The 23,124-nt window shown below is 40.0% G+C and overlaps 1 protein-coding gene across 2 annotated transcripts in view; it reads left to right on the plus strand.

Moving 5' to 3' along the window:
- CREB1 (cAMP responsive element binding protein 1) overlaps positions 1 to 22,704 on the plus strand; it is a 35,286-nt gene extending 12,582 nt beyond the window's left edge. Inside the window, exons 2-8 of one of the 2 annotated variants that reach the window (XM_041403213.1) lie at positions 6,124 to 6,245; positions 9,614 to 9,760; positions 11,618 to 11,718; positions 14,535 to 14,677; positions 16,246 to 16,428; positions 17,847 to 17,997; positions 20,921 to 22,704. In XM_041403213.1, coding sequence (XP_041259147.1) covers positions 6,132 to 6,245; positions 9,614 to 9,760; positions 11,618 to 11,718; positions 14,535 to 14,677; positions 16,246 to 16,428; positions 17,847 to 17,997; positions 20,921 to 21,065 — 984 coding nt within the window. In that variant the 5' untranslated portion in view covers positions 6,124 to 6,131 and the 3' untranslated portion in view covers positions 21,066 to 22,704. The remainder of the gene's footprint in view (positions 1 to 6,123; positions 6,246 to 9,613; positions 9,761 to 11,617; positions 11,719 to 14,534; positions 14,678 to 16,245; positions 16,429 to 17,846; positions 17,998 to 20,920) is intronic. The other variant, XM_041403215.1, reaches the window with a different exon arrangement.
- The last annotated feature ends 420 nt before the right edge of the window (positions 22,705 to 23,124 follow it).

Consider the following 23,124-nt stretch of genomic DNA (forward strand, 5'->3'; position numbering starts at 1 on the left):
AATGTTTACAGATTGCAGGTCAGTGTTCTCAGTGCTTATGCTGGAACCATGAAAACAGTTGTGTACAGCTGAAAACAGAGTGGTGTTTGATGATCTTCTCAGTGCTTTCCTGGTGGATCTGTGGCTTTATAAAGCCACATGCATTAAATCCGGAATGAGTCAAATCCCTGAACTTTGGGTGCTGGAGCTGTGCTTGCTTTCCTGAGCAATTGTACTGGCACACCTGCTGTGAATACAGGGCTTGAGAAGCAGGCTTTGCCTCAATTTCCCTTCCTTCAGCTGCTCTGGTCCTTCACTGCCATGAGCAGCTGGGTGACTGGATGTTGCCCTGGATCAGGAGCCTCATGTGGCAGTAGAGTGACCTCTGAAGGTGTTGGCTGAGCAGTTGGGTGTCGGGTGTGGTACAGGTCAGGCTCAGAATGGGCATGAGTCTGTTGGCTCCCTGCTCTGCACTGTTTCTGGAGACTTGTTTTTCATCAAAATCTGTTTGTATACTTCAATAAACTAAATGTAGAAGTCAGAGGAGGACTCCTCACAGCGTGTCCCTTGGTGAAGCTGTGCTTGCTGGGCAGCAGGTGTGGCAGTGCCTCCAAGGCATAAAGTGAACTGTGTTTGCTGGAGGTGCAGTAATGTCAGCTGGGCAGTAACGGGCAGTGTGAGCTTGAACTTCTGACAATGAATTGCCACCACAGTGCTAATAAAGAGAGAGAAGAAAGTTGCCATGTTTTACTGTGCCAGCTGTCCGGCTGAAAAACACAGAAAGGTTTGGGGTGTTAAGGACTTTGCTTATGAAACTGGATGGGAGGTTTTATCTGCTCTAACAGCCACAGTGTGGTTTGATCCTTGGATTTGGTGGTGTTTGGGAAAGCATCTCCACCTTTTCTCCACTCTGCCTTGGGAGATGAAAAGCAGCCTGTCTGCGGAACAGGAAAGGTCCACAGCTTGTGTGAGCAAGGGGAAGCCAAGGAGCAGAGCCTGATCTTTAGGAGATATGCTAAAATTCATGGGGGCAAATCAGACAGGAGATACAGCAAGATGCAGGGAAGCCAAATAGAGCAGGCAGACCACAGGAGCAGTGGTCATCCCAAGCAGACGTCCCAAGGGGAGGATACTAAAGAGTGAAGGAGATGAGAGCTGTTGGAAGACAGTTATATTTTATCCTGACTCTAGGCAGGTGGGAGGGGAGGTAACTAACAGCTCATGCTCTGGATGCACTGCATTGATGGTCACTTTAACTAACAGGGATTACAGGAGTTAGCATTACCTGTAGCACCTTGTTCAGTGTCCTGTCTTCGAGATAGTGAAGATCAGTAGGTACCTCAAAAGACTACTGGAACCTGCAAAAGTTACATGGGATATAATCTTCCCCACTCATAAAAGCATTTATTTGAATTTCTAAAGATTAGAAATCAATTTCCATCCCGACTCATTAAGTTTTTATCTTCCTTTTGGTTCAGCACTTTTTTTGGCATGAAAAAGCTGTACTAATTCAACATATTCTTGGATATTCCTTTTACCCAAGTGACTGTCTAACCCATGTTTAAGTCCTAATAAATTTCTTATCAGTAGCATCATTGCTCCCTTTATGCAGTACATGAAGTATCAATTTTCATAATTTTTAATAGATTTTTTTAATTTTTAATTTTTATACTTTAAAATTTGACATCTTTAAGCTTTGCTGATTTTATAATCAGACAGTGCATGTTTAGCGTTTACTTACCCTGTTAATAGTTTAAATATATTTTCTAAATTATTTTGAAACATTTTTCTCCTTTCTGGGATAAATTATAAAAATCCATCCAGTCTCTTGATAAAACATGTTTTCATTGCCCTAAATACTTGCTTTCTCAAGTATATACTTGAGAATACTCAATATACTTGAGAATACTCAAATTCCACAGAACCCATTTTTAATACAGGCTCCCAGTCTCTGCACTGTAATCCAGGTGATGTGTAGGGTCCAGCTGCACAAGTACACTAGTTCAAGATGACCCTGTTTCTTATTATTGTTGCAGTCTAATTCTGTAGCTTTTCTTGTCATAAATGGACATCAAGAAGAAATCTGAAGTGGATCTCTCTTCAGCAGTCCTTAGCTAAGTGCCCCTTCCAGCTTTATGCAGCTAAGGAGACAGGTTTATTTGGATTTTTCTGCAGTGTATATAGTTCAGTTGCATTCTGCAACTGTTAATTTTTAGTGGAATCTGTCTTCTTTGGTCATGGTGTAAATTCCGCTGGGACAGTTAGTTATCCTCTGCTGAACTCCTTCTCCCAGTCTTGATTTAGCTAAAATAAATGCTCATCTTCACCTGATTGTTTCACTTTTTGGCTCTATGCTTCCAGAGTTTGAGATCATTAATAAGTTATTAGGAAAAAGCATTAGTAAATGTAATATTGCTGCCACTTTTGAATTAATGAAGAAAGCTGTGCACTACAAAAGTCATGATTTAAACTATCTCTAACCAGGTAGTCTCAGCTTTCTGCTGTTCAGAGTTCATATCCAGGATGTTTTAGGCAAACAGTTTCTGTTTTTCCAGCTCTGGTTGTTAATAACTATTATTTTCAGTTAGTTTCATTTAGAATACTTGGTTCAATATTGCAGTTACTAATCTTTTCTCAGAGTATGTGCATGTGGGTGTCCTCTCCTGACAAGCTGAAAAGTAGCCTGGAAGCAAGGAAAAATGAGAAGTGTGCTCCCTTGGCTCCCATAAGCTGTCCATGCCTGGAGACTTGTTCCCCACTAGGACACTTTTCAGATCCCTGTCTTCATTTGAGAATTCCTGGTGTGGTGCCTGCCAGGGAAATCAGTGCCAGGGAGCAGGGTGGGCCACTGTGAACAGGGCAGGAGGAGTAAAAGGAGGAGGTGGCACCCACAAGAACAGACAGATGCTGGAATACGTCAGCAAAGCTTGTCTAGACTAGGGGTTTGAAGCTTAGAAAGGAGATGTACAGATTGGCATTCATTTATGTATGTTGGGAGGTCAGTGTTTCAAACCAAGCATATTTTCACTGTAAATTGCAAGTCACCCACAAGAACAGACAGATGCTGGGATACATGTCAGCAAAGCTTGTCTAGACTAGGGGTTTGAAGCTTAGAAAGGAGATGTACAGATTGGCATTCATTTATGTATGTTGGGAGGTCAGTGTTTCAAACCAAGCATATTTTCACTGTAAATTGCAAGAAGAGGAATTGACAGCCTTAATTTCAGCTGTCATGGCCTTACCCATACATGCAACTTAGTAAGTGATTATGTTCTGTGTGTAACATCTTGGCAATCTTGATCATACCCAAATGTTAAACAATGTGATGGCCACTGTCTCTGGAATATGATGCCTTGATGCTCAAAAATCTGATTCCTCTTTTTTCTCACAAATTACTGTGAAAGGTAGTAGAGAATCTGTTAGAATTCAAATCCTGTGATGTATAAGTACAAGCTAAATTGAACCAGAGTCCTTAGAACCTGTAAATAACATGAGACTGAGAGCTTGTCAGAAAATTGCAGGTCATTAGAAACTCACTTAAACTGCATGTGGCAATATGTAAATCTTGCAGCCAGCTTCCTGCACTGCTTGGTTCTTACATTACGAAATGAGGAAGTTCCTTTTAGGTGTTTGCAATTCATATTAAGAATTTGATTTCTGAAATGTTGGTGTTACAGAAGAGGGAGTATCTCAAACAGTTAATCCTTTTGCTGATTACATATGCAAAAGATGATGCAGGCATGGAAGCCAAGCTTGTAAAGACAGAGAACCTTTGCTGAATAGTGTATGAGAGGATTGGAAATTCTTCTTAGGATAACATTGCATTTATCAGGAGGAATTTGGCAACACATTTACCTCAGTGAACATTGCTAAATACCTGATACTTGCACATTTCATCCATTTCTAATCCCAACTCATTCCATGCTGGAGTCACGATTTCTATCAGCAAACAAAAGCATTATTAGTTTTGCAGTATACTTGGATTTGTAGCTGGAAAGTTGTGTTCAAAACTTCTTTGGAGAGACTTGGCTGGGAGATGTTGCTGATGTGAAAGATCTGCTTCTGAAATGGTTCCAATGAGGTAGTCTTTTGACTGGAGTCACCATGATAAATGCATAGACTTGGGAAAAAGTTGTTGATTTGCTTACCTTGGAGAAATATTAAAATGGTAAAAATCAAGGGGAAACCTGTGGTAGTTTGGTTTGTAGTTTTCAAAATACATAATACTCAAAAGAAAAATGGGCATATAGCAAGGAGGACTAAGTGTTAAAATGTGACTTAGGTGTTAAAGTTGGGATAGAAAACCATGTAAACTGTTGTAATTAAGTCTTTAAAAGCTGTTTGGTAAAATATATTGCAAATACTAATAGTGCATGGGTTTTCTTATGTGCTTTTTGAAATATGAAGCGCAACATGGGAAAGCCTTGGTTTGTAGCACAGAAGTCTTGGCTAGAGAGAGAGGCATAACAAAATTCCACTCCTTAGAATAGTTTAATTTGCTTTTTTAAAAAATTCAGTGTTTTCTTTTGTTGTTAATTTTCAAGGAAAGTCAGGTTTAATTATTTTCCTTCTTTACTGATGTTAGAACTAAATATTTGATACTTTACATTTCAGTGTTGACACACACGCAAGCTCATTTGAACGGTCACTTTCAATAGTAAATATACAGATTTTTACTTATATACACTTGATTGATTTCTTTCGACGTAGAATGCAGTTACTACTGTGAAAAGCTGTTTTAACTCTCTTGATTATCAATTGCTTGCTGTAAGACATTTCATATTCAGGGTTGAAGTGTGACACTGCCATTTCAGGCAGTATAAAAGGTATTCTTTTTCCTGTAACACTGAGGTATAGTTTGCATTTAAATGGAAGTTTCCCTGACTTTGTGTTTAAAATGAAATGTCTGGAGTATGGACATGGTACCACCACCTGTCTTGATGCTTCTAAGTCTTTTCCTCAGGGGGCCAGGGAAGGAGAGGGGCATTTTTGCTTCTTTCCACCTTTCTTCTGCTCTGAGCATCCTCTGCCTCCTGGCCCCTTCCCAAAGCAGAAATGCTCTAATGATTGTTTTGGACCAGCTCTGAAGAGAGGTGTGCTGCCCTGGGGTAGCCAAAGGCCAGAATAGCTCGGGCAGCACAGGGTGGTACACAGAATAAGTGTTGTGGCTATGGAGGTAATACCCATTCTTAATACCTGGAGTTCTGTATAATACAGTAGCATTGCTATATAATTTCTTTGTATTTTGAAGATCTTTTTTATATCAAGTATTTTCATATCAGTATTTAAAGAAGAACTGAAAAGTGATTTTCTCAGATCAGTGCAGAATTTAACAGGCATTGCACTCTGCCTACGTGCATGGGTTTGGAAATTATGCAACCTCTTTTTATAGAGTTGTATGTTCTGGTGATCTAGGTTTGCTCAGTTAGTGTTTAGAAATATCAGTGTATTAGGAGCTGTATATGATAAAAAACTTAGGTCATGACGAACTAATGTGCACCTCTAAATATAAAAACATTTGTGGTAAGGTTCAAGTAGAAATGGCTTCCATCATTTTGTATACTGGCTTTAAAATCACTGGGTGGAAGAGGCTAAGTTGCTGTGATGTGGAGCCATACGCAGCGTGGTGATGGAAAGAACTTGCATGGAGATGTTGCATATTTAGTTCAGGCAAAGACAGCTGAGAACTGAGCACCCAGCACAGGAACAATTGCTGCTGGATATCTGCAGACTGCAGCTGGGGGGAGAGGGAGGGCTGTAACAGGGCATGTTGTCACCTTGGCACTGAGGGAGTGCCCTTCCTGACGTACTGACAGGTCTTTATTCCAAATTGCAGAGGTACTAGGTCATCAGAGTGCAATTGCTCAGTTTTTTTAGGATGAGCAAAATGCATTTTTTCCTGTTCTCATTGTTGGAGGAGACTGGACTTGTTTTTCAGAAACATTACACGCAGAAAAATCAACCTGAGGCAAACACCTGGCATGAAAAGAATTTGCCTGAATACTAATAATTTGGCAACATTTAATAAGCAAATTAAAACAGTATGTAGTAATGGGAATTCAGCTGCAGTGATTACTGCCAGATTCACCAAGAGTAATGGACTTGCATACCAACCCAGACTTACGACAAATATTGTGATTGTAGGTAACTAAATGACCATGGAATCTGGAGCAGAGACCCAGCAGAGTGGAGATGCAGCCGGTACAGAGGCAGAAACCCAACAGATGACAGTACAGGCACAACCACAGATTGCAACGTTAGCCCAGGTATAAAAATCATATGGTGTAATAGTTTTACTTATGGTTAATATTTTTAAGAGGGATAATGTCTGCTCACGGGGCTGAGAGAAGATTCTGTTGATACCATTTTGAAACACATGTGATGTATAGTTCTTTTAATATTTGTCTTCACATTTTTAAAGCAGTAGAGTGGTAGGCTGCGTTAGCTCTGGAAAACTGTATGTGTGTAAATTGTAATGTTAACACAGTAATGAATAAAAATATTTCTAGCATTCTTTACCACAACCATACCAGCGAAAGGTATTCATTTCAATACGTGTCATCTACTGTCTTTTTTATATTGACTAGATTGTCTTGCTGTTGTGTTTTCTGTTAAAAACTTGTCTGTCGTAGTCAGTTTAATTCTGAAGAAAGCAAACTGAATATGTAGATAAATAAGGCAGCAAATAAAATATTTTATCAGATGGGATTAATATGAGCATTACAATCAAGTGGAGCAATCTGGCACTTGGCAGCTTGTGTTATCCTGTTGTCTCCAGAGTTTCACAGAATTGTTGGCAAGTTAGAGAGACACAAGTAGATAATTTGTTATCCCCAAATTATTTTGGAGAGACAGCTCTATCACAGCTCTATCTCTGATTTTGGGATTGGGTTTCATTTTTGAATACTGATGGTTGGCAGAAGCAACCCCATTGTATGAATGACTACAGAATATGTTTAGCTCTCTTCTGTAACCATTTAATTTGAAAACTCCTTGTAGTCTGCAAAGACCAAACAGGTGTTTTTGATCTCACAGTTTATGGAATTGAGTGTCTTTTAAGTGGCACAAGTGTTAAGTCACTTAGTTTCTATAAATGATTAGTGTCTTTTTAAAGTCATTGCACCTTCTGGTAGTCCAGAGACTTCCAAACAATTCCTGTCTTCTGTAGTCTGTCCATTTCCATTCAAGTGATAGTGTAGGGATTGGAGCTGTTTAAATGCACAGGGTGATTTTGTTGAGTGAAGCTCTAGTGTGAATTTACAAGCCACCAGCTGCCCTGCACCAGCTTGCCTCTTTGGGCAGTTTTCTCACTGTCTAACTTAGGCACAGGATGTAGGTGGTGTGAATAACACTTCAATGTGAACTGAGTGGAAGTAGTTTATTTCTCCTGCAAAACCAGTTAACTGCTGCTCACTTGATGTGCTTTAAGGTTTAGTCCAGAGAGTCAAGAGTGTTTTACATTTATGTGCTAACATACTAACCTCCAGGGAGCTGAACTTAAAAGTATGTAGTGGGTAGAATGCACTTTACTCGGACATAATTACCCCAGCACTTGAATGAGACTTTTTTCCAAGTAATAAAACACTTTACAAGTATGGTTAAAATCCACGTGAACCACCATGTTGTCATTCACTATATTATCTGCACCTTGGTTTTTGCCCAGCCTGTGCAGAGTTTGTGGAGGTGATAAAACAGTCTAAACATGTGTTGTTCACATCAGTGTTATGTTACTATGATATTTTTAATAGGTGAAGTGGCAGTGTTTGGCATTAGGGAGTGCCCTCAGAGGCCTAGCCAAAGCTAAATAACTAATTATATCAATTTAATTCTTCCATTATCTCTTGTAAGGTCACCCCTCTTGCAAGCTTAGTTTAATTGCTGCGTTTTTAGTGAGTTCAGAGTAGCATTCAGAGTCAGAAGGAAACTCGTCCCAGTTCCACAAGGTATGAGTCAGAGACATGTGCGGAAGTTACACTCTGCTGTGGGCTTAATCCAACCACAGTGGCCTCCAGTTGATCAGCTTTGCTATCATTGCCAAGGACTCTTTAGTCAGACATGCATTATTAAGAAAGGTCACTTGGTAAAGGAATAGAATTTGTCAGAGGAAAGGGCTCTCATGTTAATCTCAGCCCAGTTTCTCTCAGATGCAAGTTAAGTAGCACCATGTAATGCTGCATCTGCTTTCCTGAAAAAGGAAGGTGAAAGCAAATGCAAATTGGTGGATTAGGGAGAGACAGCTGTGGAGGAGAGAGGTCTGCATGTAATTCCCTTTAATTTTGTTGTTAAACAAGATTTCATTGTAAGTGGTGGATGTTTATGAAAATTCAGAGATGAGCTATGGCAGCTTTTTGAGAATCACGTGTTCACGGGGACAGCAGAGGATTTCCTTCTGCATCCAGTACTTAGCAGTCCTTTGAGATGAGGTAGGACAGCAGTGCAGCCCTTTCTTGCACTGCAGCTATGTGGATTGAATTTTTTTTTTGAATGCTCTTGAACCCTGGAGCATTCTGCAGCTATGTGGATCGAATTTTTTTTTGAATGCTCTTGAACCCTGGAGCATTGTTAGGTTTTCCACATTGGGTGACGAGAAGAAAGCTGGCGAGAGAGCCACGAGGTCTGCCAGAGCAGCTGACGCTTGCCTGCAGTCCTTCCCTGAGGGCCGTGGCGTGGCAGGGATGCTCACTGGGGGCAGGGTGTGCTGCACCCTGCAGCCTTTCAGGAGCCCCCAGCCCCTGACCCAGGCACCCTGTCAGCAGGCAGCTGCTGGTTCTGGATGTGCACTGGGCGTGGGCCCAGCCACGGAGCAGCCTTGGTACATGGCACTTCACTGCCCAGGGTAGTTCTTGTGGCCTGCCAGGGTGAGACTGCCCCGTGTGCACGAACAGCTCTGTGTGGCTACTGCTGTCCCCAAAGCCATAATGTGCCACGCTGAGGGCATCAGTGTTGGCATAGCTGGAGAAACAGTTGTGTTTAAAACATGGGCAATTTTTTCCTCATAGAAGTAATTCTTGAAAGTAGAGTTTGTGTTGACCTGTTACACAATAATCACAGTGACTGTCTGCAAAATACTTACTTCCACTGCAAACTCATGGGGTTTTTCTGTCTGAGCACATGATCAGTTTTCTTCATTTACATGCACTTTGCCAGCTACTCATATGGCTTAATCTGTACAAGGTGAAAGGTATGATTCCCTAAAAATGTTAAATTCTTACATCTGGCAAATTCTTTGCATTTTTCTGAGTGAGAACAAAAATAGCTCCACTCCCATATGTTTCTGTCTCTGATTCAGCAGTGTCTGTAGGAGTACACCCGAGTCTGAGCAGTATCCAAGTGAAGTAAGTGAAAGGTAATGATATGTTTGTATCAGGTTACCTCAAAATAGAGGCAGTTGTGTTTTTCTTCTTCTCAGTGATTTTACAAATTATGTTTGAGCCTGCAGAAATTCTGCATTAGATTATTTTGTGAAGTAGGTCAGGTATTGGGCTCAGGCAGTTCAGGGGGTTTTACATTACGCCGAAACATTTGGGTCATCTGACTGGGGTCTAGAAGAGACATAGTTCTTTCACCAAAACAAACACTGAACTAAGGAGATTTTGCAATAACCTAATTTATGCTCACTGTCTCTTCTTTGCAGGTATCTATGCCAGCAGCTCATGCAACATCTTCTGCACCCACGGTGACCTTAGTTCAGCTGCCCAATGGGCAGACGGTTCAAGTGCATGGAGTAATTCAGGCTGCCCAGCCATCAGTTATTCAGTCTCCACAGGTCCAGACAGTTCAGGTACTGACTGAAGAAATTCCTAATATGTGAATTGGGCCTTTGAAATAGGCCTGTCATTGCACTGGTTTTAATGTATTTGTGTCCTGGGTTGTGTTTTTGCAAATCTGTACAGTATTTGCTACTCTGACTTTTTTTCTGTTCTGGCTTAACCACTTTTCAAACACTGCTGAGTTTCATTTCCATCTAGAATTTGTTTGGTGACTTTAACAGCTTTATGGTTTTTCTTACAGTGTTACTCTATTTTTTTCTCTGTACTGTATTTACATATATTTTTATTGAGTAAGAATTCATACTATTCTGAAGTGAACAAAAGTATGATTTTTTTAAAATATTGTCATTTTTAATAATAAATGAGACCAGTATTCTAGAATAAGATTCTTTGCTCAGTAAGGAGTATTTGCATTGGTTTACAAAAAAGGTCTCTGTATGTTACTGGTTCTTAAAATAAATCTATCAGTCCTTACAGAGAAATGGTTTTAAAATGTGCTGGTTGAGTGTTGTGTGCTTTGTGAAGCCTTAGCATTGTTTCTTCTCTGAAGCAAGACAGTAATGCAATATGGTGGGGTAACCTGAAGATAGGAGACAAGCAGTCTGAAATCTTTAAAGCTTCTAACTTGCTTTTTATCCATTTGAAGTTCAGTGTTACTGAATGCAGATTTTTTTTTTTGGTGTACAGCAGCTACACCACAGGACAAGGACTGTACATTATTCATTTGCTGTTAGAACAATTAGCTCAAAAAATGTTTAATTTCAAAAAGTAGTTATTGTGACTTTTTGACAGAGATATTCAACTGGGTATTATTTTTAAAAATAAGGTATGCGTAATTAAAAACTAGACCATTCTGATAATAATCTCTCTTTTTTCCTTCTCAGCTTCAGTGCTGAGTTTGTGGCAGGCTCTACCATCCTCAGCCATTGCAGTCAAAAGTTTAGAGTTTTAATCTATCTGAGGTGAGCAGTTTTGAGATAAGTGCACAAGTTGCTACCCTGCAGGTAGAAGATAAGAGACTGACAATGAAGCTGTTCTTGGAATTCACCTGGTTCAATGCAGATCCATCGAGTTTTGATATTCAGGGCCCAGTAGTTCACAGTCAGCCTTGGACATATTCAGGCCCTCTATCTGACAGTTGTGAGATGTGGGTGCCAGCAAAGAGCACTTTTTTGAGCCTTTAAGAATCTTCTCTATAGTGCATAAATTGTCAGGATGTGAGCTCTGTTTCTCACATAAGCAGCATTAGCTTTTATATATTTTGTCATGCACATTTCAAATTTAAAATTACCAAAATTATTTTAATATGATTTTTATTTTAGCTTTTCTGCATAAACATTCTGCTTTTTTAGCACAGATATTCAGAATGGCAGCACTACATTATTTTTTAATATCTTCATGTATGACGTTTTCCTGGCAATTTCCCCCATAAAAGGCAGTCTCTCTTTAATATATCTACCTCATTACTTATAAATTGATGTTTTGTCACTGTTATATTCTTTGTTTGCAAACGTTTCTACTACCTTAATTTCGTTTACTTATTCTCTCCCTAAATTTTACTAAAAAGAAAATCTTTGTTTCCTTGCAATGTATGAAAACAAAACATCATGGAAGGCAAAAACCATATGGTATTAATGTTTTATTTATTAGGTTTTCTTACTGGAGTATTTAAATTCTAAAGAACATTTTGATGGGTAGATCATTGACTGTGATCATTCTTTGCTGGATCTATTACTAAGCAGTGACTTTCTGTTCATTGTCTACCTAGAACACTTGCATTGTGGTGTTTTTCACAGGATGTCAACATTTCCTTAAAATGAAGGCATTGGAAGTGTCTTGTTAAATTTGATTGCTGTTCTTATTTACAGATCTCCACTATAGCAGAAAGTGAAGATTCACAGGAATCAGTAGACAGTGTCACAGACTCACAGAAACGAAGAGAAATTCTGTCCAGACGACCCTCCTACAGGTAGGGAGGTTAAAGCAGAAGCATTTCTTGATGGATGGGTGTGTTCACATGGAGATACAAACAGTGGGATTGTATTATTATTATTTTTAGATTTACCATTTAACTGAAATCTCTGTTCTATCATGTCTTGCAATTGGAATACGGAATATGTCCATGGAATAGGATGTTAAGAGATAAGCAGCAGGAGGAAGAAACCTCAGCAGTTGCACTCACTTAAGACAGAAGTGAGCTGAGAATATGCTAATTGCTACATTTCAGAAAATTGAGGTATCATTGTGGTAGATGCCTTAGAAATAGCTTTAATGAATACTTAATATACAAAATACACTGAAGCTTTGCAAAAAGGGACTTCTGTGTAAACTGTAGTCTAATGAATGTATATTAATGAATACTTAATATACAAAATACACTGAAGCTTTGCAAAAAGGGACTTCTGTGTAAACTGTAGTCTGCAAAAAATCAACTCTACTGGTTTTCATTGCTGAAATGCTAGCAGGAATCAAACTTAATTCCTTTCTCCCATGAGACTTAAGGAAGCTGTGATGCTCCATAGCTCAGAGAAAATTTCTGCTTGAGCAAAATAGTTTGTGTTTAAAGTTAAGTCAGTATATGAGTTGAATATAGTGAAAGGTATCTAGTGTCTCTTTCTCATGGCGAATACCTCTGGCAAAATCAGCTGAGGTTCTCCTTCACGTGGTGTGTCATGTTACTTTATTAATTAAGCCTTTGTACAGCTTTTTTGTGTCTGTACTAAATTCCATTTTCATTCTTAAAATATAGCAAATAGCATTAAGGAACAGCTCTGGGGTTCAGTAGGTTTTAAATGACCTGTGAGTTCCTGCTGCTTTAGAAAACTCAGATGCTCCATTTTCCTTTATGAGCATATCCTTGGAAATAGAAGCTGGGCTGTAGACCTGAGCATATCTCAACCATGGTACTTTTTTAGCACTTGGAAGATTATTATCTGCCTTGTCCAGCAGCCTTCAAGGCTATTCTGCCAAAAATAGTGAAAATCATTGCTGGAGATCCCTAGCCATAATAGATCTGGAAAAATATTTTTATTTGTGAGGAGCAGTATTAGCTTCAAGGCTGCCACAGATTCCCTTCAGTCTGCTTCTGCAGCAAGACACTTGATTTTACTGTATATGGAAGAGTGGCTATATATGGTGAGAAAACAGAGCTAAGTAAACAAGCAGCAAAACTGAGAAGAGGGTGCTTGTGCCTGCTGACTTCTCATTGAGATGGACTGTTTTGCACTGGTGCCACAACACAGCCTCTGTCTTCAAACCAGATCGTGGTGACGCAGCAACATTTGTTAGCTGTAAAACTTGTGTATGCAGCTCAGACTCCGGGCTGGTGTTGGTTAGGTCAGAAAGGCTGAGCCAGAGCACTGCTGTCTTTAGTGACTTCCCAGCTGGCATTACTCAACCTGCTGTAACTGGCCCCAGAAACAAGATAGGTACAGATATGTTCACAGAATTGAAAGCTATACCTCTTCCACAAAATCTCCTCTGTGATTCTGCTACCAAAGTGCATCATGTATTCCATCAGTTCATAGCTCCTGTATTTGTAAAGCTGCCACCTTATCCTTTACCTTAAATCCATTTTTATGATGGCAAAGGAAGGTTTTAACCACCATGTCATAATGACTTGAGGTTAAAAAGTGACTTTATTATCTCCTTGGATTTTGTTCTTCATCATCCCAGCTCTCTCCATATTTTTTCATCTGTTTCATTCACTAGTTTCTGATCTAACACCTAGATTGCAAACTCTTTGGATGGGAATTTTTTATTTCTTGCATGCACACACAGTCAAAACAGCAACAGCAAAGCTCTGTTTGTGAAGCTGCTAAGCAGAATGACTGCTCTCCCCAGATAGCTTCATAGAGGTGTTCTGGCTCCCACAGCCTTGGGAGGCTTGCCTAAGAAAGTAGTGTTGTCTTGGAACTTGGGGTCTACAGCTGTATTTGCTTTGCCACTGAGTTCCTGTGCCAATCCACTGGAAAACATAGGAGGAGAATTACAAAAAATATTGCCCTTTACCTAGAGGCATTTACTGCACTTCACTGTGATGTAATAAAATATGCCAGCAGTGGAAAGGGCTTGACAGTCCTCTGAGGAAGGACAGTGTTTGATCTCAGTGATGCAAATGGCAGTGACTGCTGTGGTCACTCTACAGTCATGTTTAGCAGTGATGTTTTAGAAGTTTTGACTTTGGATAATTAGCTCATGAAAATAATGAAACAATCTGTTCTTTCCTTTACCCATGAACTTTCTCAGGCAGGGCACCTGTGAACATAACTGTGAGACTGTTCTCAAATACTGGGTATTGTCTCCCAGGCAGGTGTTAAATTATGAACTGCTGGCTCTCTGCAAGCATTCCTGCTAACTCCCTTGGTACTCAGCTCTCGGGCTGAGGTGTTTATAGTCTTTGAAATGGAGCAGTTCCCCCAATGCAAGTGAGGAGACAGGTTCTGACTTTTTTTTCCCCAAATATTTATATGGCTAAAAGCAGGAAACAAATAAAAATGGATGAGAGAAGCATGCTCTGAAGAAAAAGGGAAGGTTGTAATATCTGTATCACGGGTTTTGACAAGCACAGCTGTTCTGTGCTGGCTGCCTTGCCCATCAGTGCTTGGCATTTTGAACAAGCCTCTCCAATAAGAGTTTGAAGATAGTGTGTGGTTTTCATTCTCCACTCATATTTTCCTTGCTGGCTTCCTGCACTTCACATTTTTCCCCAGCATTGTGTATCAGATAGACTATTTTTCTCCCCCAGTTTTTATTAAAATCTCTACAACACACTGTCTTTGCCAGAAAAATTTTGAATGACTTGTCCTCAGACGCCCCAGGAGTGCCAAGGATCGAAGAAGAAAAGTCTGAAGAGGAAACAGCAGCACCTGCCATCGCCACTGTTACGGTGCCAACTCCCATTTACCAAACCAGCAGTGGGCAGTACAGTATGTAGTCTGAATTTCTCAGTGGTGCTAGTAAGTGGGGATGAGAAGATGAAGAACTTACTATTTCTGTAACTGTTGTTTGGACTAGGACAAAGCAGGAGGTGAAAAAAAGATTACTTTATTTTGACTGTTAACCAGGCCTTTTGAACACATTTCTATTGTAAGTGTTTGAAAGGCTCGATTAACATTCTGGGACTGCTTGCCACTTGGTGCAGCTCATGCATCCTGAGGCAAAACAGGAACTAACCATAATGCTGTTATAAACTTCTTCACTTCAGGAGCTAGATGGCGGAATTCAGAAGTTTCTTTTTTTTTTTTTTTTTGGCAGATCATTAATACTTGTTCACAATTCTGTAACCTCATCATTAGAAAAAAAACATTACGGTCTGCAATTACATTTTTAGAAAGTCCTGAAAAAAGAAGGTCGTTGACAACCTTAATATATGTCATAAGTACATGTTTCTGTGTTTTCTGTGTTAGATTTTATAGATACAGTGTTTTCACTTGAAAAATGATTGAGGATATGGCCTTAAAGATAAGACACATGCAGTCTCACACTAACCATACAGTAGGAGGCACATACAACACATGCAGAAGGGAGAAAGAACTACTTGTTTACATCTGTCTCTCAAAATCTCTTTAAAATTTTGTATCTCTGTTTAATCCTTAACCCCTTTGCTTTGTATCCTGCTCAATTTTATTGAAATGGATGTGGTTAATTCTGATTCCTGTTATACCTGTACAATAACTGCGTGTGCAGACACTTGACATTTTGGTGTGTCTGTATACAGGAACACAGTGGAATTCTGTGAGTCACAAAAGGGGTGGTGCCCCAGTATACCTGCATGACAGGATTGAGGGAAAGAAAGGGAAAAAACAGCAAAGTTAAGACTGCCTGAACCAAACTGTACCTTTATGAATGGTAAAACAGCTAGTAAGGGTCTCAGGAAGTTGTAGAGAAGGGGGGACACAATCAGAAGGAAAATAAAATGCCAAATCAAGAAGAAAGTGAAACACAAGATGGATAGCACTAGCAGCAGAGGAGACTGAAGGGTATAAAGCACAGAAGATGAGAGGAATTTCAGGTGAGAAGAAAAACTAAGGAGAAAAATACCTAAACCAACCAAGAAAAAAATCTTAACAAATTAATAAGTATTCCCTGGGGTTGGATTGTAGCTCTTCCATGTAATTCTGTTTTATTAGCGAGGAATTTCAGGAGAGAAGAAAAACTAAGGACTGAGAAAAATACCTAAACCAACCAAGAAGAAAATCTTAACAAATTAAAAAGTATTCCCTGGGGTTGGATTGTAGCTCTTCCATGTAATTCTGTTTTATTAGAGAAACTAATTTGTATTTTAGCTGTGGGTTTTGGCCCTCACAAACATTTGAAAACTTACCTTTCAAAGGATGATTTCTTGCATGTACATTGAAGCCATGTGTCTGATTTGGGGGTGTGTAAGGGTTCAAATGATTTAGCTTAGATCAATATTCTTCCACACCTAGGTTTAATACTGTAAGTTAATGAGTGAATGAGTCTTAAATGCTGGGTTGATTTTTTTTGTCTGCAGTTGCCATCACCCAAGGAGGAGCAATACAGTTGTCTAACAATGGCACAGATGGAGTACAAGGTCTCCAGACGTTGACAATGACCAATGCAGCTGCAACCCAACCTGGCACCACCATTTTACAATATGCACAGACCACAGACGGACAGCAGATACTTGTACCCAGCAACCAAGTTGTTGTACAAGGTGAGAAACCTCACAGCCACTCATTCTGTGTAGCATTTTCTCTGTGCAGATATAAGTTGCCAGCCTGACTCCTTCAAATGTGTCAGGAAGCAGAATTAACAGCTTTGGCACAGATAAGTACATAAAATTACTGAGATTCTGGACAAAGCTCTTTGTCATATTTTTTAAGCCTTTCCTTTTAGATTGGTAAAACTGTGGATATTTGAGGTTTAATATATTTATTTTTGCTTTTCCATGCTGTATTTCCTGCATTTTGTCCACACGATTTTTTTTATATGTTCTGCAAAAACTAATATCACTTTAGAGTTCTGAGTTCTCTGTATGTGCAGCAATAGGAAATTTCAAGCAAGCATTAAAGACAGGAGAGAGGTATGTTTGATTCTTTCTAGAAGGACACTTTAATTTATTAGTAATTTTTCCCTTTTTTCAATTGCAAGTCAGAATTTCTTCCTACTGTGACTCTTTAACTAGTCACTGAGTGAGTGACTCAGTCGGTGAGTCTTGGAATCATGGAACAATTTAGGAGAGTGCCTTAAGTGATCATTTGGTAGCTCTCAGCTTGGCAGAGCTACTTTCACTTAGAGTAAGTTGTGGGGACCTATTGTATCAAAATACATACTTTGGTTTATTAAAAATTGAGGAGTGTTACAAATTTTTTATTGAAAATAACAGAAGTGCACCCCGGCTTCTATGAGTGTAAAGTAGTTGATGTGAAAGTTATCCAGTGAAGAGTTTACCAGGCATCAGTAAAAATGCATAGCAGAGAAGAGTACTGTTGTTGCATTGATCTTTGGGTTTTTGTGTTCTTAAGGACATATGATTTCTTTAGGTGGTATTGTGGTTTATTATGAGCTCAGGCAAAATTAACACACTCCTAAGATTAAAATTAATGAAGTAAAAGAAAGCCAAGACCTTGCTCATTCTAGAGAAGCAACAGAATGCACTGTCCATCTCTTGTGGGAGTAAATGCTACATTTTCACTGCTTTTTTTCTATGTTAGATACTTACACCTGCAGTTCCTCCTTTTCCAGACAAACATTTGGAGCATAGCTAGAAATAGTGATGCCCATTCTTCTCTAGAAATGCTGAAATTGCCCAAAAAACAGAGCAGTACAAAAAAATATAATAAGGGAGAAAGAAGCACAGCTATGCTGCAAGACAAATCAAGTTACCAAGCACAAGTGAAGACTTCTTCAGCAGGCATGCCCAAAACATTGCACACATGAATACACTGAGCCTGAGGTGGCAGTGGTGACCCAGATGATGGCCGTCGCTCCTGAGCTGTGGCCCAGATGGCTGGGTCACAGAGCGAGCTGTGCTCGGGAGAGGACAGGCTAGAGAGATGAGTGGGCGCTCTGCACAGCACGTGTGACAGCGCTGTCACCAGACTGATGTCACGTTCCCGTGTGTCCCTGCAGCTGCCTCAGGAGACGTGCAGACCTACCAGATCCGCACGGCCCCGACCAGCACCATTGCGCCAGGAGTGGTCATGGCGTCGTCCCCAGCGCTCCCCACGCAGCCGGCAGAGGAGGCCGCGCGGAAGAGGGAAGTGCGGCTGATGAAGAACAGGCACGTACATGCACGTCACTGCTGCTGCCCAGCCAGCTCTGCACGGGCCTAGAGTGTCGAGTGCTCAGAGTGCTGGTCTTTCTTAGCCATGCTATGAAATGCTTTTTGAAGAATTTGCCTTTATTTAAAGATGCAAAGCAGAAATGCACATCTGCTAGTGCTGTGTGGTGCGACTGTGAAACCTCGAGTAAAGAGTCAGACTCATTCTGTGAGGTGTGTGAATTTGGTTGTTGCAGTAAGGAAAAAGTAATTGGTGAGATGACTGCAGATCTACAAACACCAAGATGAGTTGCTTTTTTTGAGTTACTACATTCATGTGGTTTACCTGGCTGGATACTCTCCCTTAGCCTTGCTGCTGGCCCACGTGTGCTCCTTGTGAGTACTTTCTTGATTGTCTCACTTGTTCTTTTAGCCGCTTTGGGTTTTCCCCTCCAGGGGCAGAAGGGCTCAAGCAAAGGCTAAGTGAGCAACTCTTCCTTTGATTGAAGTCCTGTGGAGCCAGTAGTGGCAGCAGAGGGGCTAAAAGAAAGGTAAAGACTTGGTCCTGTGGGATCCAGTGTGTAGGAGGAACAGCTAAGCTTAGAGGTGGGAGTGGGTGGAAGTAGCAAAGGAAGGGAGCTGTAGGGAGAATTGAGCAGGATGCTCCTGAAGTCTGTTGCTGTGGGAGTGGGAAGGGGTGGGCCTGAACTGGCCCATCACACCAAGCTTGAATTCTTACCCACAGGCCACAGATCAGAGCCTGTGTGTTCCACTGTGACACTGAGAGTCCAGTGCTTCCCACCCTTCTGAGCAGGGGAAGCCCCCTGAAAGCCTTGTTAACTTCATCTGTCAGCCTGAAAAAACTGATGTTGTGCAGGTTCATTTATCTTCTGTAGGTTGCTGTGCTGTGAACATAATGGAAACTTATTTGAGCAGACCTGGTGCTTATACAAGGGGCTTTAATGAAGTAAATAATGCTGAACAGCAGAGGTCACTTTTTTAAAAGGTTTTTGTACAGAATGTCACCCATTTCCCTTTTTATATAGTTTTCTCATACCAGTGAATAGTGGATATCACTCTTTCAGGCTCTGCATTTGAAAAAAAAATTAATTAGGATCACAGAATACCCTCATTTAGTCATCAGTCTTATTCCAGTAAAAGAAAGCTTTTGTGTTTGTGAAAGCCAAGAAAAACAATGGGGAATTACTCCACTTGAGTTAAATTGACAGCTTTTGCAACAGTATCATGTTGCATGTGGTGCTTTTAGCCTGTCTGCTTAATAGATATTTGCAAATCTAAGCTCCATAGCAAAGTGGGGAAAAAGGATAGAGAGGCAGATGGTAAGGTGGTACTTACTGGAGGATTATAGTGTAAATATTCATAGATATTATTGTGCAAATTTTCTGTATAAATTTTACATTTTTAAAGCTCTGTTGTAATTCAGTAAAACTCTGGCTGTTCATAATGAACAACTAGCACACACTAGCACAGACTTGAGGTAGCTTAATATATACAGCCTAAGGGGGAAAAAAAATCACAGAAAGAAAATGTTGTCACCCAAGGAGACTTGTTAGTAGTTTGCACTGGGAGGCACTTCCTCATCCCCTAGTACTTAATCTTTTGGTAACAGCCCAAAATTACTTCAATTCTAAATGTTACAGATGGTTTACTGAAGCACTGCGGGCATGTGAAATTGTATTTGTGGGAGTGACAAATGGATAGCTGAGTCCTTTCAGGGCTTACAGGCTATGGTTTCTTCATCGTGTCTCATTTGTGGAGCTGAATTTCAGAAATCACTTTAGAGGCTTCTTATCAGTTAGGTCCTGGAATGCATTCTGTTTTTACAGCTCCTATTTATCTAATAAGGGGAGGAACTGAGTTCTGATTTGTCCTCTCATTTCCCAGAAGACTGACTCTCTCACCAATCTGTGTAGTGTTTGCAGTGAAAGGGTGCACAGGCTCTTATTTTTGAAGCTGTTCTGCTTTGCACCTAAAGGTTCAGGGCAAGTAAGTGTTTATTTCCCTGTGTCTGCAGAGTGCTGCTTGGACAAGTGGCACTGCAGGAGGAGAGCCCTCTGCCTGGGCTCCCATCTGCCCGTGGCATTTAGCCTTGTGCTTCCTTTGCACGTTGGTGCCATTATATTGCTGTGCAGGGTATTCCTGCCTTGGTGTTCCTGCCTTCAGGATGCTCAGCAGCACATTAATACCTTCTGCTATTTTTTACTGATGTTCTTGGTATGTTACCAAGTTACCTACAGGCAGCTCACTCTTTACAAGCAAGACTTAGAAGTTTGACTATCTTGAGGTCTGTTTTTGGCATGGCTGACAGGGACTAAAGAATTCTTGGTTCCTACTGTTTCTTTTGTGATATTTTTTGTGTTTCATTTTTATTTGAGTCATTAATAATATCAGTGCAGTGATGCAAACATCATTATTAAAATGAAAGCATTGCTCAAGAGCAATACATGAATGCTCTAAATACAGCACTTTTTTACACCAGTTGATCATCTTGTTGGACTGCAGCAAAGGGAAACGTTAAAGAGTGTAAAAAGAATAATAGACAATAATAAAGTCAAATTATTGCAGCAGCATTTTACTCAGCCTAAAGGCTCCAATGTGAATCCTGCAAACAAAATTTTATCACTGATTAGGATCCTTTGCTCACAAAATTAATAATAATAATAATAATAATAATAATAATAATAATTTTACTGGTGCTGTCTCACTGGGATCTCTGTGTTGAAATGATATGTGGATCTTGAGTGTGTGTGATTTGTGAGGAGCAGTTGTTATGAGCTCAGTGTTTTTTCCTCGCTTGCATTTCTTAGCAGTACCTCCATGTTCTGAAAATGGCAGTACTAGTAAAGGTTTGCCTGAAAGCAGTTAGGTAGCCCATGTCTGCAAATGATTGTTCTGGATTTGAACAGCCTTTTTTGCTTTGCAGAGAGGCAGCACGTGAATGTCGCAGGAAGAAAAAGGAGTATGTGAAATGTCTAGAAAATCGAGTGGCTGTGCTTGAAAACCAAAACAAGACACTGATTGAGGAGTTGAAAGCACTTAAGGACCTTTACTGCCACAAATCAGATTAATTTTGGATTCTCATTTTCACTTGTCCAGGTGGGATAGAGACTGGTTCTGGCTATACCCAGAAAGACAAAGTAAACTTTTTATTTTCTAAACATTTCTTTTTTTCTATGCGCAAAACTGCCTGAAGCAACTACAGAATATACTTCATCTGTGCTTTGCATCAAACTGTGAATGTTCAAGTACTTGCCTCCACTTCTCCCCTTACAAGATGAATTTCATCATCAATCTCAGCGTCAAGAAGAACAGGCTTCTCTCTCGTCTCCCGATCCTCTTCAAGGAGTAACAGTGGTCACTTGGGGAGTTACTGTGGGGAGGGTCCTTTTGTAAAGATGTCAAAAATTTGTGCTGAGCTCTTTCCATTGCCTTAGAGACAGAGGCACCCCAGCCTCTTGGTCCAGAGAACGGTGGGCCGATAGGTGGAGCATGCGTGCTGCGGTGAAGAAGCGGTGCTTGCCACGGAGGTGTCACACGTTCGTGAGGGGCACTTCACTGTCACCTTCTTGGGGTGGAGATAACAGACCTTTTCAAACTAGCCCAGGAGGGGGTTTCATCTGCAATCTGTATTAAGCCCTCCTGCACTAGTAAAACCTTCTCCATACTTCAGAAACAAATGCATTGAAATGAGCTTCACTGGTCAGTTGTTGATTCTCGTAGTTTATGTGTGCAAGTGCGTTCAGCGTTCTGAATGCACAGAAAACAGACACCAATTTCATAGGATATAGGTTGGGAAATTATATTTGGATGGGAAAGAAATTTTTTTAAAAAGATGCAATTGTCATGTTCTGTAAACAGTCACATAGTAAACAGGGGTAACACATTGAAGCACTACCTATTTGTATGCAGAACAACTAAGCAGTTGAAGCATAGCCAATTCCACTTAAGTACTCCCTGAAGACAGTATGGTCTGTGTCCCAAGTCCTCTCAAGCAATGAAGTTGTTTTTATTTCCCTACTGCTGTCTTATGCAATGGAAATTATTGTACTCAATAGAAATATCAGCCTGGTTTGCTAAATTCTTTTTTGAACTTTGAGGCTGCCTTCTATACGTAAATTAAGTTGTAGTATAACAACTACTAGGGCAACCTCAAATATTAAAGAGGACTTCAAACACAAATATTCCAACTCCTGCTTTGAAAGGGAAAATACTGATTATTTGAACCTGGCCAGATTAGCTAAACTCTTAATTTATTTGGGGTATTTTTTCATGGAAAGGGTCAGATTATTCCTGCAACTAAAATTACTTACGTGCCTCAGATATTTGCAAGATCAGGGTTTTTTCTGTGCACTGAGGAACTGTGGTCTTTCCCAGATATATGGTGTTAAAAAAGGTAGTCCATATTTTAAAAAAACTCTGTACTAAGCATTAGGACTTTAAAAGAATCATGCTCAAAAGAAACCAAAAAAGAATATCAAGAAGTTGTTAAAAAGAATGTGTCCAAAAGAATCATGTGCAGTTTGTGTACTGGCCCTCTGAAGCCAGTCTCTCACTGTGTTAACTTGGGTCATTTGATGGAGTAAGTTTACTTTGGGCTTCTGGTCAAACTTTTATGTATAGAAACGTGTGGATAAGGCTGTCGTCTAGACTAATGCCTTGCCTAGCAGAGTATTAGCTAATATTTTTTTCCCGTTCACTCTATATCTTTTTAAGATAAATTTTACACACAGGCTTCTAAAAGATTATATAATCAGTGTGATGTTGTAAGGAAAATACTTGGAAGACTCTGGGCAGTTGAGTCTCAAACACCTAAGCAGTATTAAAAGTTCTAGATTTCTCATTTGAGGGGGCATTCAGTTTCCAAGAGACTTAATTTAAAAGGAGCAGGGTTAAACTTACAGCATTATTGTTACATCTAGAATTATCAGGAATTTCAAATTACACTTGTATTTCAAGAAAAGAACATAAGCATCAGAAATATGAAATAATTCACTTTCACAAGTTTTGTGGGTGTTTATAAATGGTCTATTTTTATCTGCCATAGAGAGTTGATTTTTGTGGTTTTATTTAATGGGAGATGAATCTATTAGTTTAGCAGTGCAAATGTAAAGAAGACCCTAAGTTCTC

The sequence above is a fragment of the Onychostruthus taczanowskii genome, unplaced genomic scaffold, assembly GCF_017590055.1.
Source record: "Onychostruthus taczanowskii isolate IOZ18803 unplaced genomic scaffold, ASM1759005v1 scaffold20, whole genome shotgun sequence".
NCBI classification, from domain to species: domain Eukaryota; kingdom Metazoa; phylum Chordata; class Aves; order Passeriformes; family Passeridae; genus Onychostruthus; species Onychostruthus taczanowskii.